Source organism: Pristiophorus japonicus, chromosome 16, assembly GCF_044704955.1.
Source record: "Pristiophorus japonicus isolate sPriJap1 chromosome 16, sPriJap1.hap1, whole genome shotgun sequence".
In the NCBI taxonomy this organism is placed as follows: Eukaryota; Metazoa; Chordata; class Chondrichthyes; family Pristiophoridae; genus Pristiophorus; species Pristiophorus japonicus.
In genome coordinates this window covers 51,810,386-51,829,503 of record NC_091992.1, presented here as the reverse complement: position 1 = coordinate 51,829,503, position 19,118 = coordinate 51,810,386, and the positions used below count along the sequence as shown (strand labels likewise).

Below are 19,118 nucleotides of genomic sequence, written 5' to 3'. Positions count from 1 at the left end.
GTTCTACCTGACTAGAACTGGAGCAAACTAAATGTGGAGAATTCCGATTTCTAAGATATTTCATTCTACACCAGTTGCTCCTAAAAATCAGGAGCAAATCATGTGAAAACTTGGGGCCAGACTGTCTCCGGCAATTGAGGAGCTAGAATGAGAGGACACAGATAGAAGATCAAATGAAAGAGATTTAGGACAGAAAGCAGGAGAAACTTTACACAGAGGGTTGAGAGGCTGTGGATTACACAATTGGAGTTAGTGATTAAGGCAGAGACATTGTTAACAATTAAGAATAGATACTTTATTATTCTTGAACATTTAACTTTTGAGTTCATTCGATCAACTAGTTCTTTACATCTCCCAGTTACTATTATCTAGTTAGTTAGAGCTTCCCTGTTGCCATTACCTAGTTACTTACAACTCCTTTGCTGTCTTTACCTGGTTACTTAAAGCTCCCAGTTGCCACTAACTAGTTACAGCTCTCAGTTGCTGTTACCTGGTTATTTACAGCTCCCAGTTGCTGTTACCTGGTTACTTACAGCTCCCAGTTGCTGTTACCTGGTTACTTACAGCTCCCAGTTGCTGTTACCTGGTTACTTACAGCTCCCAGTTGCTGTTACTTACAGCTCCCAGTTGCTGTTACCTGGTTACTTACAGCTCCCAGTTGCTGTTACCTGGTTACTTACAGCTCCCAGTTGCAATTACCTGGTTATGGTGAATTTGATTTTGTCGGCCACAGCCAAGATCCGCTCCAGGTTCTGGGATCCAAACGTGCAGGGTTTTCGGAACGGAATGCCTGGCGGAAGCCCCTCGATTATAACCGAGCCAGGGTTGCTTTTTATACGTTTATATGGAACTTGAACCGGGTACTTTATACCTAAAGCTTCACCTGTAAATAACGAAAAGCGAGACAAATAACACTAACATGCCACCAATGTTTACAGAGTGCACCAATCACTGTACACGAGGGTTGGGACAGGCTGCTGGGACACTGTGTTGTCCCACATGGTGAGTTATCAAATTCAGCTGCCGTGTGGAAAGGGGGCACCCAGCTGGGCAATTCTCCGCAGGTCATTCCTTCCAACATTTAATGGAAAGACAATCGGTGCATCCTCAAAATCGCCAGTGCCGAGACAAACTAGCTGTATGACCAGGTTAGCATTAGTTAACAATTCTACACAGTAACTGTCTTAATCGAGGAAATCATACAATAGTACGGCACAGAAGGAGGCCATTCAGCCCATCGAGTCTGCGCTGGCTCTCTCAAAGAGCAGTCAAGTCAGTCCCACTCCCCCACTCTTCCCCCATATCCTGCAATTTGTTCTCCTTCAAGTATTTATCCAAGTCCCTTTTGAAGGCTACTATTGAATCTGTATCCACCGCCATATCAGGCAGTAATTATAAACTTAGAACACTGCTGGAAACCCATTTAAACAAATGAGCCTAGAAATGCCTGCTGTGACATTAGTTCGTAGGTGCTTAACACACTATGGCATTCCGCTGTCCATTATTTTACCAGAGACACTGCGGTATTTTGCAGGTGTAAAACAGATTCCACATAGGCCAATTTTGGGTACCAACATCCGTCAGCCAAAGTATGCCTGAACGACATCCTACCTGATATTGGATCAGGCCATTTTTCAGGAGTCTCTGACAACCGCCTAAAACAGGTGCAAGGCTTACATATGTAAATAAGGGACCCAACGCCTGCTTATGGAGCTTGGAATGAGCGGAGCAGAATCTGGTCACTTTAAAGCCAATGAATTACTTTTGAAGTGTGGTCACTGTTATTCTGTAGGCACTTGTGGCAGCCAATTTATATACAGTAATGTCCCAGAAAAAGCAATGAGATAGCTAATCTGTTCTGGCAGTGTTGTTTCAGGAGATTGACTCTTTGAACAGTGCCATGACATCTTTTACTTCCTTTTGATCAGGCAAACTGGGCCTCAGTTTAATGTCTTATCTGAAAGACAGCACCTCTGAGAATGCAAAGCTCCCTCACTTCTGCACTGGAATGCCAGCCTAGATTATGTGCTCATCTCCTTGAGTGGGACTTGAACTCTTCATAAAATAGTTACAAGCACAGAAGGCGGCCATCGGCCCATCGAGCCCGTGCCAGCTCTTTGCAAGAATGCTCTTAACCTTCTGATTCAGATAAAAGTGCTATCAACTGGGCCAAGCAGATGCTGTATTGGCTGGCCCTGTGCTGTACTGGCCTGGATCCCTAGGTCTGCAGTAAGTGAACCTACTTCCTCATACTTCTGCTGACACTCAAGATTAACGGGGGAATGGAAACAAATCTCTCACACAAACAGGAAACAGGCCGTGACTGTCGTTAAACACCCTCAAATTCACTCAAAACAGCAACTTACAGAAATTCAAAAGCAGGACCCAGTTCCAGAGAGGAGCACCTAATCCAGGCTGACACTCAGTGTTGCACTGTCAGATATGCCGTCTTTCGGATGAGAAGTTATACACCGTCTGCCCTCCCTGATGGATGTAAAAGATCCCATGGCAATAATTGAAGACGAGCAGGGGAGTTCTCGCTGAGTTCTGGACAATATTTGTCATTGAACCAACATCACTAAAAACAGATTATCTGGTCATGGTATATCGCATTGCTGTTTGTGGGAGCTTGCTGTATGCAAACTGGCCGCCGTGTTTCCTACATTACAACAGTGACTACACTCCAAAAGTATTTTGTTGGCTGAGCACAAAATCTAGGCTGGCACTCCAGTGCAATAGTGAGGGAGCTTTGCATTCTCAGAGGTGCTGACATAAAAGATGCAATATAAATGCAAGTTCTTTCCTTGACTTCCTTTGGGTAAGTCGGAATCCTGGCCACAGATGGGAAAGGCACTAACTTGCCCCCAAGTAAACTTGACTTTTGTTCAATTATATCTCCAGGTACTTTCAGCAACAGGTCAACAAAAAGGGCATGATGGAGTTAAAACTCCAGAGAGAATTTGAAGGTTACCTACAGGGCTACGGACCAAGAGCTGGCAAGTGGGATTAGGCTGGTTAGCTCTTTGTCAGCCGGCATGGACACGATGGGCTGAATGGCCTCCTTCCGTGCTGTAAATTTCTATGATTCTATGAAGGTGCATAAGGTGGCTCGTATGTAAGGGGATCCATGTATAGTATGACCCCTGTGCTCTTTGACTAAGCTTCTGGCCACCTGTCCTAATATCTCCTTCCTTGGCTTGGCATCCATCACTTGATTGTGCCTCTGAAGCACCTTAGGATTGGCTACATTAAAGGTGCTATATAAATGCAAACTGTTGTTGTTGTCCTCTCGCCAAGTAATGGATATCTTTAAAAATAACTCTCTCACTGACCCATTGGCCTCGATTTTAGCTCCACACGGCAGGCGGGAGAGGGGTTCAGTAATCAGCATCATGGATCAAGGTCCCACTGATTTGCAGATACGAACAGGCCTTGGTGTTCTTCGTTAGGATTTATCCACCAATGAAGCAACCGTGCTGAGAACAACGCTTTACAAACCCCCAGTCCCACAGAACTCAAACAATAATAAAGCAATTAATAAATAGAAGAACAGATAGGCCTGGGATCTTTGGGCCTCTGGCCACAGTTTGGACACCCCTAGTCTAAACCAACTGGTCAGAAATTGGGAGGTAGATTTTGCTCTTTGCTGTGCCTGGAGAATTAGCTCGAAGAGGTGACAGTGGCGGGTACCCACTAGACCAGCCCTGTGCTGTGTCGGAATTTCCTGGTGCTCTCTAGTACTATGTCCCAGTGTTCATTATCGAATGAGATGGGAGGGCCATTCCTGTCCGTCAGCCTCATTTCTGCTGTTGGACAGCCTTGTCCAGCGTGACCTGAAGGAAGCTGGTGCAGTGGCCTGCTCTCAGGCCCCCATAGGATGGAGTGTTTGCAGGGGTTCTGGGGATGGGCCAAGTACATCACAGGCAACTTACAAATAACACCCACCGCGCCCCCACCCTTGGGGCCTTCAGATGCTGCTCTCCAGTAGCGGCCTGGTCTGAAGCTGCAGATTCTTCAGGCCTGGAGCTGGGTTCCTGGTTCCTCCCTCTTACCCCTCCCCCCCCACCCTGCCCACCCCCCCCCTCCCCGGTGTTCAGATACAGGGCACAAACGAGGCAGGGGGAAAGGCGGGCAGCTGCTCCCCTACGTGTGCAGTGTGTCTCAGGTGGTCCGTGCCTAGCGGGGGCCCAGAGAGGAAAGTTTACTGTGAGGCAGAAAAACTGTCGCCAGTAACAGGCAACTGACTCACGCAGGTACCCAGCCGCATCATAATAGCACAGGCTCCCCTGATCAGGTTGCAGCCTTGCATTCAAAGCATGGAGACCATTGCAGAAAGGCTGAGATTACCATATTTGCGATTGAACAGGTCCTGCACTTGCTCCCGTAGATTGTTAGCAATGTCCACTCTCGTGAGCTTTGCATCATAATTTTCTGCAAAAAAAAAACAAAATGACAAAACTGGGGTTGGGCGCCAGGGAACAAAGTACGGGTGCCCACAAGGGTCAGACATCCAACTTTTACACAAGTCACCTGACAAGGCCCCAGGACATGTTTCACACCGATTACAGGGACGTATATTGTCTCGTCTTGACTGGGAACACGTTGGAGTTGCTGGTTTGTGCACCACCCCCGGTCTGAATGACTATAGGCCTCATGCACAGGATTTCGATAATACAGTTGCAGGAGCGGAATGGCTCATTGCTCCAGCAGGTAATTTATGCTCACAGATAGTGGGCGGTAGTTGCCCCGAGCACATCATCATCATCATAGGCAGTCCCTCGAATTGAGGATGACTTGTTTCCACGTCAAAAAGTTCACAGGTGTTTCAATGATGGACCTAAAAGTCCAGGTTCGAACTAAATCTTGAAGGGTGGAAGATGCCTGTGTGTGGATTTTTTTAATGCGTGGTGGCCGTTGCATACCAGCCACCACACGGGCTTGACAGAGCTAGGCCTTGGTCCAGTAGCGAGGATTAACCAAGATAACTGGACACCAGCTCTGCTGCACAGACCTAATGCGTACACATATCGCAGTGTGGGCTGGCCCGTGCTGCCCCTGGGCCCTCGCCTCTTCTGGGCCCTCTCCTCTTCTGGGTCCTGAACTCTCGCCGCTCCTTTGCCCCGATCTCGCCGCTCCTGCTGTACCTGCCCACACTCCAATCACCGACCTGGACCTTGGCAACGTCCCTTTTCACTGCCGTTGCTCTCCTGCTCCAGCACACGCTGCTCTCTGGAGTGGTAGGCCTTCACGCTGCTCCTTCCACTCCCCAGCCTGCTCCGATGGTCTATAGCAGGCCGGGGCCCGCGCAGACTGCTGGGCTAGGCTGCCACACTGCTCCTTCCACTCCCCAGCCTGCTCCGATGGTCTATAGCAGGCCGGGGCCCGCGCAGACTGCTGGGCTAGGCCTCCACACTGCTCCTTCCACTCCCCAGCCTGCTCCGATGGTCTATAGCAGGCCGGGGCCCACGCAGACTGCTGGGCTAGGCCTCCACACTGCTCCTTCCACTCCCCAGCCTGCTCCGATGGTCTATAGCAGGCCGGGGCCCGCGCAGACTGCTGGGCTAGGCTGCCACACTGCTCCTTCCACTCCCCGCCTGCTCCGATGGTCTATTGCAGGCCGGGGCCCGCGCAGACTGCTGGGCTAGGCTGCCACACTGCTCCTTCCACTCCCCGCCTGCTCCGATGGTCTATAGCAGGCCGGGGCCCGCGCAGACTGCTGGGCTAGGCCTCCAAGCTGCTCCTTCCACTCCCCGCCTGCTCCGATGGTCTATAGCAGGCCGGGGCCCGCGCAGACTGCTGGGCTAGGCCTCCACATTGCTCCTTCCACTCCCCGCCTGCTCCGATGGTCTATAGCAGGCCGGGGCCCGTGCAGACTGCTGGGCTAGGCTGCCACATTGCTCCTTCCACTCCCCGCCTGCTCCGATGGTCTATAGCAGGCCGGGGCCCGCGCAGACTGCTGGGCTAGGCTGCCACATTGCTCCTTCCACTCCCCGCCTGCTCTGATGGTCTATAGCAGGCCGGGGCCCGCGCAGACTGCTGGGCTAGGCCTCCACATTGCTCCTTCCACTCCCCGCCTACTCCGATGGTCTATAGCAGGCCGGGGCCCGCGCAGACTGCTGGGCTAGGCTGCCACATTGCTCCTTCCACTCCCCGCCTGCTCCGATGGTACCCCTAGCATAAGTACTGGAGTGAAGGGCAATTCAAACTGCCTTCACCAATGTCCTAGAGACTACACCAGCTAATATATCCCTCGATATTATGGACGGAAGTGCAGCAAATGAGGATACAGGGCCCAGAGGAGCCGAGGGCCCAGAGGCAGCATGGACCACACTGCGATATGTGTGCGCACTAGGTCTATGCAGCAGAGCAGGTCTCCAGTCGTCCTGGTTAACCCTTGCCACTGGATAAAGGCCTAGCTCTGTCAAGCCCGTGTGGTGGTTTATGTGCAACGGCCACCACATATTAAAACAATCCACGCACAGGCATCTTCCACCCCCTCAACTGGAGTTCAGGACTGGAACATCGGGTCCTTCATTGAAACATCTGTGAACTCTCGTGGAAGCAAGTCATCCTCGTTCGAGGGACCACCTATGATGATGATCCCTCGATAATTGACGGAGTTTTATTCTCAAAGGAGCACGACTCCAGCTTGCCGATTCTCTGCACTCATGTAACGTGGCTAATTTTCAGAAATGACTATACCAAGCTGCCTATCCGGATGTCCACCATCATCCGGCATTCATTTCAGGCATCAAAACTCCCCAAAACGTGTCCAATGGCTTCAGATAACGGGAAGTTCTGGGAAAGCTCAGGCCGTGTGTAAATCTCACTCCAATCCCAAGAATGGGCTGTAACCCCCAATATCCTCACAGCACCCTGCCCTTCAGGCATTCCTGGGTCAAACACCATTCCTCGGCCACAACATCCTGTGCCACACATTGCTTGGCACAATCCACCACAGCAGCAGTGCATTCCTCCACCGCGTCACCCAAGCAACGATAACATGCTATTTGATTGAAAATGTAATTCAATGTCCTGTGCTAAATTGACACACAGTTTCGTGTTGTGGATGTGTGACCTCGCGACTGGTGTGAGACTGTACCAAGCTCATTCCATGCATAGCCTGCACAGTGAAGAGCAAACCTACTAACTCACCCCCATCCATGTGCGAGATTCTGATCTCCCACCCTCCCACCTCAGGCTCGTGATCTCACACTTAAGTGCACTGTCCCATCTCTCCTGTTTTTGAGACTAAACTGGGAACTCAACATGGCTGCAGCTATCCCAGCATCCACTGCACTAGGGAGAGCCTTCTACTAAACATCAAGGATCTGTTTGAATAAACGTTGGTTCCCCAGCAGACATCCTATTGGTGCTATTAATAAATTTGGGAATACGGTCTTCTTTCAACTAGAAAGACGCAAGCCCTTGCTTGTCTTGGTCAGCGATATCTGTCGACCCAGAGAGGGAAATGGGTAAAACTCTGCTTGTAATTATGATCTATTGTGTGCACTCAGTCACTGAGTGGCTCCGTTAGGTAAGCTCAAGATACAGCATAACTCTTCCTTACCTGGGATCGTCACTTCAATGATGTTGAGGGAATTGTTTGATTTATTTCCATCTGAATTTGTCAGTTGCTTCACTGGCGCTTTACCGGGTGTTTCTAGAACTATAAAAAAAAACTGACATTAGTGTGAAGGTAAGATTGTGCCACTGGTGAATTTTTAAAAGTTAGTTCCTGGGATGTGGGCGTCACTGGCAAGGCCGGCATTTATTGCCCATCCCTAACTGCCCTTGAGAAGGTGGTGGTGAGCCGCCTTCTTGAACCGCTGCAGTCCATGAGGTGAAGGTACTCCCACAGTGCTGCTCCAGGATTTTGATCCAGTGACAATGAAGGAACATCGATATATTTCAAAGTCAGGATGGTGTGTGACTTGGAGGGGAACTTCTGAGATGATGGTGTTCCCATGCACCTGCTGCCCTTGTCCTTCTAGGTGGTAGAGGTCACGAGTTTGGGAGGTGTTGCTGAAGAAGCCCTGGCGAGTTGCTGCAGTGCATCTTATAGATGATACACACTGTAGCCACGGTGCGCCAGTGAGGGAGTAAATGTTCAAGATGGTGGATGGGGTGCCAATCAAGCGGGCTGCTTTGTCCTGGATGGTGTCAAGCTTCTTGTGTTGTTGGAGTTGCACTCACCCAGGCAAGTGGAGAGTATTCCATCACACTCCTGACTTGCATCTAGTAGATGGTGGAAAGGCTTTGGGGAGTCAGGAGGTGAGACACTCGCCGCAGAATACCCAGCCTCTGACCTGCTCTTGTTGCCACAATGTTTATGTGACTAGTCCAGTTAAGTTTCTGGTCAATGGTGACCCCCAGGATGTTGATGTTGGGGGATTCGGCGATGATAATGCTGTTATATGTTAAGGGGATGTGGTTAGACTCTTGCTTGTTGGAGATAGTCATTGCCTGGCACTTGTGTGGCACGAATATTACTTGCCACTTCTCAGCCCAAGCCTGAATGTTGTCCAGCTCTTGCTACATGCAGTCATGGACTGTTTCATTTTCTGAGGAGTTGAGAACTGAACACTGTGCTGTCATCAGCGAACATCCCCACTTCTGACCTTATGATGGAGGGAAGGTCATTGATGAAGCAGCTGAAGATGGTTGGTCTAGGACACTGCCCTGAGGAACTCCTGCAGCGATGTCCTGGGGCTGAGATGATTGACCTCCAACAACCACAACCATCTTCCATTATTAAGTCTCCACTTCCAGCACCAACGTCCCTTCAGTCCCCATGAGGTCACACATCCTTTTCTTAATCCATCACTTATGTTGGCTTTTACGACACATTTAAGGGGAAGCTAGCTAGGTACATGAGGGAGAAAGGAATAGAAAGCTATGCTGATAGGGTGAGATGAAGAGGGGTGGGAGGAGGCTTGTGTGGAGCATAAACACCGGCACGGATCAGTTGGGCTGAATGGCCTGTTTCTGTGTTGTACATTCTATGTCTTCGGGAGTCTGATAATGACACCTTCATCTGACTCCCTTTTCTCAGCAGCAGATTCATAGAGCCATGAACATAAGAACATAAGAAATAGGAGCAGGAGTAGGCCATACGGCCCCTCGAGCCTGCTCTGCCATTCAATAAGATCATGGCTGATCTGATCATGGACTCAGCTCCAGTTGCCCGCCCGCTCCCCATAACCCCTTATCTCCTTATCGCATAAGAAACTGTCTATTCCTGTCTTAAATTTATTCAATGTCCCAGCTTCCACAGCACAGAGGCAGCGAATTCCACAGATTTACAACCCTCTGAGAGAAGAAATTTCTCCTCATCTCTGTTTTAAATGGGCAGCCCCTTATTCTAAGATCATGCCCTCTAATTCTAGTCTCCCCCATCAGTGGAAACATCCTCCCTGCATCCACCTTGTCAAGCCCCCTCATAATCTTATACGTCTGGAACTATGATTCTTCGACTGGGTTTAGCAGCATAACCGCTGGAACTAGAATGGCAAAAAGCAGCTTATATAATTATTCTCAGTGAGATACATGAAATTCAGGCAAGCTGGTGCCTAGGACCAGGGTGACTCACAGAACTGGTGTCAAAGGTCCTCAGTGCTTTAAAAACAAGCTTCACCATTGTGGATTTTAAAAAAAATCAATGTCTTTGATACTATTCTGCTTTGTGAAAAGAATGTGTTTTTATTGTGTCCTTGCGTATGAAGTGGTTTAGTCCATTTGCTGCTCACGAGTGGTTTAGTCCATTTGCTGCTCACGAGTGGTTTCGTCCATTTGCTGCTCACGAGTGGTTTCGTCCATTTGCTGCTCACGAGTGGTTTCGTCCATTTGCTGCTCACGAGTGGTTTAGTCCATTTGCTGCTCACGAGTGGTTTAGTCCATTTGCTGCTCACGAGTGGTTTAGTCCATTTGCTGCTCACGAGTGGTTTCGTCCATTTGCTGCTCACGAGTGGTTTCGTCCATTTGCTGCTCACGAGTGGTTTAGTCCATTTGCTGCTCACGAGTGGTTTAGTCCATTTGCTGCTCACGAGTGGTTTAGTCCATTTGCTGCTCACGAGTGGTTTAGTCCATTTGCTGCTCACGAGTGGTTTCGTCCATTTGCTGCTCACGAGTGGTTTAGTCCATTTGCTGCTCACGAGTGGTTTCGTCCATTTGCTGCTCACAAGTGGTTTAGTCCATTTGCTGCTCACGAGTGGTTTCGTCCATTTGCTGCTCACGAGTGGTTTAGTCCATTTGCTGCTCACGAGTGGTTTCGTCCATTGAACATTTGGAGGAGCTGAGGTGGCCTGGCAGCCTCTTGTTAATTGACAGTTAGTGAAGTTCTGCTCATCTCGACAGCTGTGTGCAAGAGATTTCCTGCAGCAATGGGCCACTTTGTTTATTGCAGCCACCTTGAGCAGAATAGCAAGCGATTTCAGTGACAGTGAATGGGCTTTATTTCAACACACAAGAAATTGGCAACTGCCTTTAATTAGCCTAAAAGTGATGGCTTTCTGGCCTTGGTTACAAGCTGCATCATTATGGGTATAAATTGTTTATATCTAAAATAATGGACAGTGGGAGTGAGGGTTACAGGTGGGAATCTAGTCGAAGGAGTCCAGATTGTTTCTATATAGAAAAGTGTATAGTGGAAGTGATTATACGCTGAAGTCTAATTGAGGTCTTCCGATGCTTTATGTATAGAATAACCGATACTTGGGAGCGGGTTACTGGCTGGAATCTAATCGAGGGGTTGAGATGTTATATATATTGATGAATGGATACTCGGGGAGAGCGTCATTCCTCTTGTCCAACTATGAAAGGGCATCGCACTAACCTGGCTGTATCTCCCTCTTCAGTTGTGTTGCTTCATCTTTCACACAGTCGTGGGACTCCTGTGTTGCCGCTAGAATAAACACAAAGTTGGTCAAAGTGACCTCAAATCCTTCTCCTAATGTCCGTTTGCTTGAACTATTAGTCCCACTTTTTCATTTTGGATGACACAAGGCTAGGTGAGCAAGAGCGTTTTTCCACCCAGCCACTCATTGAGCATTGCTCAGTCAGGTACAGCAGTCGCCAGTACCTCCTTGACCTCAGAGTAACACACAACCCAACAACTCTACTCTTGTTGGGTTGCACACCTTGCAGTCTGCCCAACTGAAATGAAAGGACACTTGTGCAAGGCCTCCTGTCAAATTGGAAGAAGATTGAGTCTGGCCTGTCACTGCAGCCAGGACTGCAATAAACAGCCCGCCAATCAGTCTGTTCGGGCTGGATACAAGCCGTCCCTTTTACTTATCAAATCATCCTGCACATCATGTGTAGGGCATTAGATATAATGAAACTAACTGGGACCTCTTTCTGAAGACATTTTAGCACTCCCTCCATCTTTGCTCCTCCCTCCCTAATTTCAAAAGCCTTTTCTCGTCAACTCTCCTTCAGCCTTCCCCGCCCCTTCACCACCCTCCTACTCAGTGCCCATTTCATCCTCTGATCCGCAAAGCACTTTGTGGTGGTCTTTCCGTGGTCAGGAGCACAATATGGGAGCAAGCTGTTTCTAAGGAACGCGCCTGTGGTTGTACATCGGAGGACCCTCCGAGCCCCCTCGCGCCACCCAACCAGATCCGCTATCTGTAGAATAAGGTTTAGCTGAGAGCATATTATAAGGGCTGAAGATCGATTGAAGAATTCGTCCGAAATCACAAACTCGCCTTGCCTGCGTCGTCATGAGAACCCCGGAGCCATGTTAGAAGCAAGCTTTCTGCGCTTGTGCGATGCGTAATATAGGCCTGGAAATTCCAGCCTCCCCGGGTCCGTACAGAGTGTGCACAATGCACATGCGCTGAAAACCAGCTTTTCCGATCTGTCAAGCTGGAGCTCAACAGATCCTACGCATCTCAGCAGCGAGGACATTTGCATGGGCAAGATTGCGGGACTTACCCATATCTTGCCCAGCAAATCTCCTGAAAACTCTCGCACCTGATAAAAGCAGGCACACGGCCTATTGTTACAGCGTAAGAGTTTTAAAACATAAAAAAATATAATTAAATTTAAAAAACACATTTATTTTTAAAAACCCATTACATTTATTTTAAACCATAATTAAAAAAACTTTTTAAAAACTTGGAAAAATTTTTCTCTAAGATATTTATTAACTTTAATTTCAATTAATTTTAATTGTGTGAGGTGTGTTTTTTAATTTTTATTACGTGTTTAGTGTATTTGTTTTTTTTTCTCATTAATAGCAATGAGAATTGGTAGATACGGAGTCCCCATTGCTATTAATGGGAAAGCTGTGCAATACTGTACCTGATTGGCTGAGCAGTCACACGTGACTGCACCTTCTGCGTGGGAACCAGGGGGACGGGAGCGCGCTTCGTAGCACGGGAAGAGAAGGCCTCCCCATCGGAATCCCACGCTCCTCCCAGACCACCAGGTACATTCGCAGAAATAGAAACATAGAAACATAGAAAATAGGTGCAGGAGTAGGCCATTCGGTCCTTCGAGCCTGCACCACCATTCAATAAGATCATGGCTGATCATTCCCTCAGTACCTTTTCCTGCTGTTTCAGGTCAGAGGCATCCACCCGCGGGAACCCTCCGATCGCAATTTCAGCCTCACAGTGACGGTTATACATCAACAGCAGAGAATCGTCGTCTTGTGTGACTGCAACAGCTGAGACAGATGGGATGTATGGTGACGTCAGGCTCAAGTGACTGAGTGACTTGTGGAATGCAGTTTATATCACTGCGCCAAGTATTCACACCACCGCCAAAAAGTTCAACCGCGATGACGACAGGATTCGCTCAGCCCTGCTGCTGCCGACAAGTTGTACAGCTTGGGCTTCATCACATGGCCGGAAGGAAAGACCAAAACTAACCCCCAAATGAAGACCTCTAGAAGGTGGAAATCACCGATACCAGGGATCCATTCCTGCATTCACGGGATAGTTCAATCCTGCGTGCCAGATTGTTTATTTTGCAAACCTGTTTCGCTCAGCCAAGTGCAACTGAGTGGATTTTAAAGTTGAGTGTGCTGGTTTCTGGCCTTCTCATAATTATTTATAACCTTTGTTAAATCCGCTTCAATCCAAGTCACCTTTCAAACCTGTTTGCTTTCTCAGGTGCCAATGAGTGGAAATATGAAGCAGACATTGTATGCAGATTTGCTCAAGTGTGATAACAACAAAGCAATGATAACAGGAGATGGTACACCCTCCACACCTGTGTCACAATCCCTATTCCCCATTTATTGCTGTAACGTAAGCACCTGTGAGTATGCTCACTGGGTTGCAGAGCTGCTGACAGTTGAACATGGATCAATCGGTCCTAAGAGATAGGCGAATGCCGTTCCGAAGGGACGGGCGATGGCCTCCGTTGCCCTCAGCCAATTGAACGGGAGTCGGGTTCAGAACCCCAAATTGGGCGTCCGGCTGCGACTTTCTGTCTTCAGACCCTGCAGAGATACCTGTACGTCGAGCCCCCTCCTAGGTGGCGTGCGCTGGCGACGTATTTCTTCCGCCAGCAGTACAGCCTCAATTACGGCATGCAGCTCCTGTTTGTGAGCCTGGGGGGAGCGTCAGGACCGCCGTCCAGGAGCTGCCTGTTTTTTATCAGGAACTCATCAGGGTCTGGAACAGAGTCACCACCAAGCGCAGCTCTCCACCGCCTGGAGTGGCGGCTGTCCTGCAGGAGCTGCTGCTCAGGAATTCGTACCTCCACGACTGCGGTTTTAGATGGCAGTCGGACAAGAGGGCTGTAGCTGGCGAGGTGACCACGGTCAGGGACCTGCTCGATGGCGGAGGAGCGGGCTGGATGGTGCCAGACATGCTGGCACGGCGCCTAAACTGGGCCGACATCCACTGCGCGGCCGATGCCATCGAATCGCTAAAAACAGCGCTGGGCCCTGACTCCGTTAGGTGTGTCGAGGAGGCCCAAGCACGTGGGGAGATCCCGTCCGAACTGACCCCCGTCCAGACGGAATTCCTCATCGGCGCCAAACCCCGAAACCTCCTTCAGGAGCCAGTGCCTCACAACTTGAGCCTCCTCGGGGAAATCCCCTCCGTGCCTTTCAGTTCTGTGCGGAGGGGTTTCCTGTACAGGCTGCTCCTGCACACTCTCAACCTTGCCATCCTCGTCTGCAGTCCGGACATGCCATGACGTACCATCTTGCCATCCGGAGGAGGCGGGGGTCCCCGATGGAGTGCACTCTACGCGGGAGTCCTCCCTCTATTTATCGGGGAATTGGCCTGGAGGGTGGTGCACGGAGCAGTCCCGTGCAATAAATTTTTAAGCCAGTTCACGGACTCCCAGGCCGCCTGCAATTTCTGCGGTCTGGAGGAGTCCGTATTCCATGTTTTTATTGAATGCACGAGGTTGCAGCCCCTGTTCCATTATTTAAAGGGGCTACTCCTCAATTTCTGGCTGCACTTCAGTCCCACACTCCTGATCTTTGGGCACCCCGTGCGGAGGGGAGCGGGTAGGTCCGAAGGCCTCCTCATTGGACTGCTCCTGGGCACCTGGTCCAGGAAGCGGGCAGTTGAGGGGGTCGTTCAGCCCGACTGCCTGCCTCTCTTCAATGCCTACATCCGGGCCAGGGTGTCCCTAGAGATGGAGCACGTGGTGTCCACCGGTACGCTCGCGGCCTTCCGCGAGAGGTGGGTGCCGGAGGGACTGGAGTGCATAGTCACCCCCGGCAACCAAATTTTAACTTGATTTTATATGTTTTAAAGTTTAATTTGTTTTATTGCCGATTTTAGTGTCCCCCTCCCCTTTTACAAGGGGCACTTGTGCATATTTATGTTTTAACTGCCCAAACAAAAAAGCAAACAACCCACAAAAATCACCAAAAAAAACCCAAAAAAAGGGCATTGATAAGTGGTTGGAGTGTCCCCCAGATTAGGGGTCACTTGATTTAATTATTTATGTTTTCTCCAAAAGAGTTGTAGAGCTGCTGACAGTTGAACATGGGTCAGTCGGTCCGAAGAGATAGGCGAATGCCGTTCCAAAGGGACGGGCGATGGCCTTCGTTGCCCTCAGTCGATTGAACGGGAGTCGGGTTCAGATCCCCAAATCGGGCGTCCGGCTGCGACTTTCTGTCTTCAGACCCTGCAGAGATACCTGTACGTAGATCCCCCTCCTAGATGGCGTGCGCCGGCGACGTATTTCTTCCGCCAGCAGTACAGCCTCAATTACGACATGCAGCTCATGTTTGTGAGCCTGGGGGCGGGTCAGGACCGCCGTGCAGGGGCTGCCTGTCTTTTACCAGGAACTGGTATCAGGGTCTGGAATAGAGTTGCCACCAAGCGCAGCTCTCCACCGCCTGGTGTGGCAGCTGTCTTGCAGGAGCCGCTGCTCGGGAATCCGTACCTCCACGACCGAGGTTTTAGATGGCAGGCGGACGAGAGGGCTGTGGCTGGCGAGGTGACCAGGGTCAGGGATCTGCTCGATGGTGGAGGGGTGGGCTGGATGGCGCCAGATGTGCTGGCATGGCGCCTAAACTGGGCCGACGTCCACCGCGCGGCCAATGCCATCGAGTCACTAAAAACAGCGCTGGGCCCTGACTCCGTTAGGTATGTCGAGGAGGCTCAAGCACGTGGGGAGATCCCGTCCAAACTGACCCCTGTCCGGACGGAATTCCTCATCGGCGCCAAGCCCCAAAATCTCCCTCGAGAGCCAGCGCCTCACAACTTGAGCCGCCTCGGGGAAATCCCCTCCGTGCCTTTCAGTTCTGCGCAGAGGGGTTTCCTGTATGGGCTGCTCCTGCACACTCTCAACCTTGCCATCCTCGTCTGCCGTCTGGACACGCCATGGCGCACCATCTTGCTGTCCGGAGGAGACGGGGGTCCCCAATGGAATGCTCTCTATGCGGGAGTCCTCCCTCTATTTACTGGGGACTTGGCCTGGAGGGTGTTGCACGGAGCAGTCCCGTGCAATAAGTTTTTAAGTCACTTCACGGGGTCCCATGCCGCCTGTAATTTCTGCGTTCTGGAAGAGTCCATGTTCCACGTTTATGTTGAATGTGTGAGGTTGCAGCCCCTCTTCCATTATTTGAGGGGGCTGTTCCTCGATTTTTGGTTGCACTTCAGTCCCACGCTCCTGATCTTTGGGCACCCTGTGTGGGGGGGGGGGGGGGGGAGCGGGCAGGTCGGAAGACCTCGTCATGGGACTGCTTCTGGACCTGGCCAAGGTGGCCATTAACATGTCCAGGCAGCGGGCGGTCGAGGGGGTCGTTCAGCCTGACTGGTTGCCTCTCTTCCGTGGCTATATTCGCGTCATGGTGTCTCTGGAGATGGAGCACGCGGTGTCTACTGGCATGTTCGCGGCCTTCTTCGAGAGGTGAGCACCGGAAGGACTGGAGTGCATCATCACCCCCGGCAACCAAATTATAATTTGACCGTTTAAAGTTCCAAAAGTTTTATTTGTTAATTTGTCGGTTCTAGTGCCCCTTTTATTAAGGAAGTACTTGATTTAAAATTTTACACAAAATAGTTGTAGAGCTGCTGAGTTGTTAGTGGCTTCGCCAGTCACATGATGTTTACTCCATAAAACCCCAGCCAGTTGGGTTCAGTGGATCTATGATGAGGCAGGTGGTTGTGAATGTAGTGTGATTGTTAAACCTTTGCTAATAAACCAACTAGTTCTTAATAGCAATCTGTTGCTATGAATTCTTAAGCAACTAACCCATGAAGCAAATACATTACAAAATGGCGATGAGGTTGGGAATTTCTTTATGAAGAAGTTTTTGATGGAATTTCCTTTTATGAGAAGGCAAATACAAGTGGAGCACTGCAAGGAGATATAGCGGCAGTGTGATTCCTGAATGAGTCTGGTAGTCCCATTTTTTTGTGAGTACTGAACAGTATTGAACTGACAAAAAGAATTTGTGGAAAGCCATATATAGTCATTGAAAAGCAATTCACGATTATTGAAAATGATCAACGGCTAATAAGCTAAGAAGGCAATATGGATGTGACAATGAGTTGTCGGTAATTTGGGAGCTTTTGATGAGAATAAGGAATGATTTAGATCCTACAGTGAAAGATTACAAATGTTTTTTAGAGCGAATGATGTCAATGAAGTCCCAGAAGGTGTGGCAAATTCACAAATAAGGAATCCAGCATTGCACGAGAAGATGAAAGCTATTCCGTCAGTTATGATTGATGCAGAGAATTATGGTATCTTAGTGAATTTGTTAACCATGAGAAAGGTTAAGGATGTTTCATTCTAAGACATACTACAGATATTGGAGAATCATTTTGATCCATTGATTTTAGAAATAGCGGAGAGCTACAAGTTCGCAATGAAAAACCAAAGACCATCAGGGAATACATTGTTCCCATAAGAAAATTATCTCTACATTGCAATTTTAGAGGATTCCTAGATAGTGCTCTTCAAGATAAATTTATATGTGGATTACGGATGAACGCATCCAATAAAAATTGTTAGGCATGGATGATCTCTTTTTTGAGAAAGCTTGCAAGATATTCACCTCCATGGAGATGGCAGAGAAAAATATTAAGGAATTTCACCCATTGCCGGCAGTAGTAGCATTTCAGTCACTGGGCTGTGAAACACAGAAGAGGGTGAGCCCTAGTTTGAGGGAGAGTTAGGAAACCAATAAGAATAGATGTCAGAGGTGTAATGGCAACCATACCCCACAACAGTGTTGGTTCAAGTGGACACGATGCTACCGGTACCAAGTGAGGGGACACATTGCAGCTGCATGTAAATCCAAGGACAGGCCCAACGATAATCAAAGACTTCACTAGGCAGAAACCGATCAGAACAGTGTAGGTTTTGATGTATATGCAGTGAAGGGCAAGGCAATACATTCCTTATGTCAGGATTTCAGAACATTAGTACTGATTAATAATTGATGGATAATGACAATAGATACAGCGGCTGATTGCTGAATAATGAGTCAGAATATGTATTACAAGAATTTCAGGGGCATACAACTAAAGGCGAGCTCAGCAGAGCTGAAAATATATTCAGGGGAAAAACTGCAGATGCTTGGACAAATGGAGTGTATAGTACAACACCAGGGGCAACAAGCGAGATTACCTATTGTAGTGAAATACATCAATCGGCCGACACCTATGGACAAAGATTGGCTATGAGTGCTTCGTTTGGGTTTGTACAGAAATGGTTAAGTCTTGCCTCGATATTCTTTTGGAGAAATATGCTAATATGTTTCAGGACTCCTACGAGGGCATCAAGGGATACAATGCACATATTCGGATTAGGTCAGATGTCAAACTTATTTTTTGTAGATCAAGGCCGGTACCATATGCATTAAAATCATAGGTTGAGCAAGAGCTTGATAAGTTGGGAGAAAAACTGAGTTTTAGTGAAGACTGATAGGAGTGACTGGGCCACCCCGTTAGTTGTAGTTCCAAAGGCAGACAAAACGGTATGGCTCTGTGGGGATTATAAAATTACCCTGAATCGAGCAGTTGATGATGAACAGTACCCTTTACCGCCATCACAGGACCTGTATGCAGAACTGGCGGGAGCCAAAGTCTTCACAAAACTGAATCTCTCCCACACCTATCCTCAACTCAATGTTGATAGGGATAGTCAGCAGTATCTGACAGTCAACACGCATACAGGTTTATATTCATACACTAAGTTGCCCTATGATATCAAGTCCTGACCAAAGATATTTCAGGCTACCATGTTTGTGCAATCAGGATGATATGTTGATAGTTACTAGCACAGAGAAGGAAATCTTAGATGTATTCAGATGGTTCAACGACCATAATCTGAAGCTGAAGAGGAGTAAATGCATTCATACAGCATGAGGTGGTGTATCTAGGATTGCGGGTTGGTGAAAATGGTCTCCAACCAGTTAAGGAGAAAGTGCAAGCCATCATGATGGCTCCTGAATCGACTGAATTCCGATCCTTTTTAGGCCTGGTCCAATATTATGCTCATTTTCTTCCTGGATTAGCAATGGTGCTCACACCACCCCATTATTTATTAATGAATGGTGTGCGTTAGAAATGGGACAAAGAGCAACAGAATGCATACAACACATGCAAGTGATGCTTGAGCAGTAGTGCTCTTCTCATCCATTATAATCTGACTCGTGAACTAAGACTAACGTGTGATGCCTC

At 48.8% G+C, this 19,118-nt stretch overlaps 1 protein-coding gene across 14 annotated transcripts in view; it reads right to left on the bottom strand.

Moving 5' to 3' along the window:
- The window catches only part of gtf2ird1 (GTF2I repeat domain containing 1), a 278,277-nt gene that overhangs the window by 84,241 nt on the left and 174,918 nt on the right, over positions 1-19,118 (bottom strand). For all 14 annotated transcript variants that reach the window (XM_070857306.1, XM_070857298.1, XM_070857299.1 and 11 more), the window contains 4 exons: positions 10,835-10,903; positions 7,571-7,669; positions 4,348-4,431; positions 700-883 (listed from right to left, as the gene is read on the bottom strand). In XM_070857306.1, the coding sequence (XP_070713407.1) occupies positions 700-883; positions 4,348-4,431; positions 7,571-7,669; positions 10,835-10,903 (436 nt within the window). The remainder of the gene's footprint in view (positions 1-699; positions 884-4,347; positions 4,432-7,570; positions 7,670-10,834; positions 10,904-19,118) is intronic.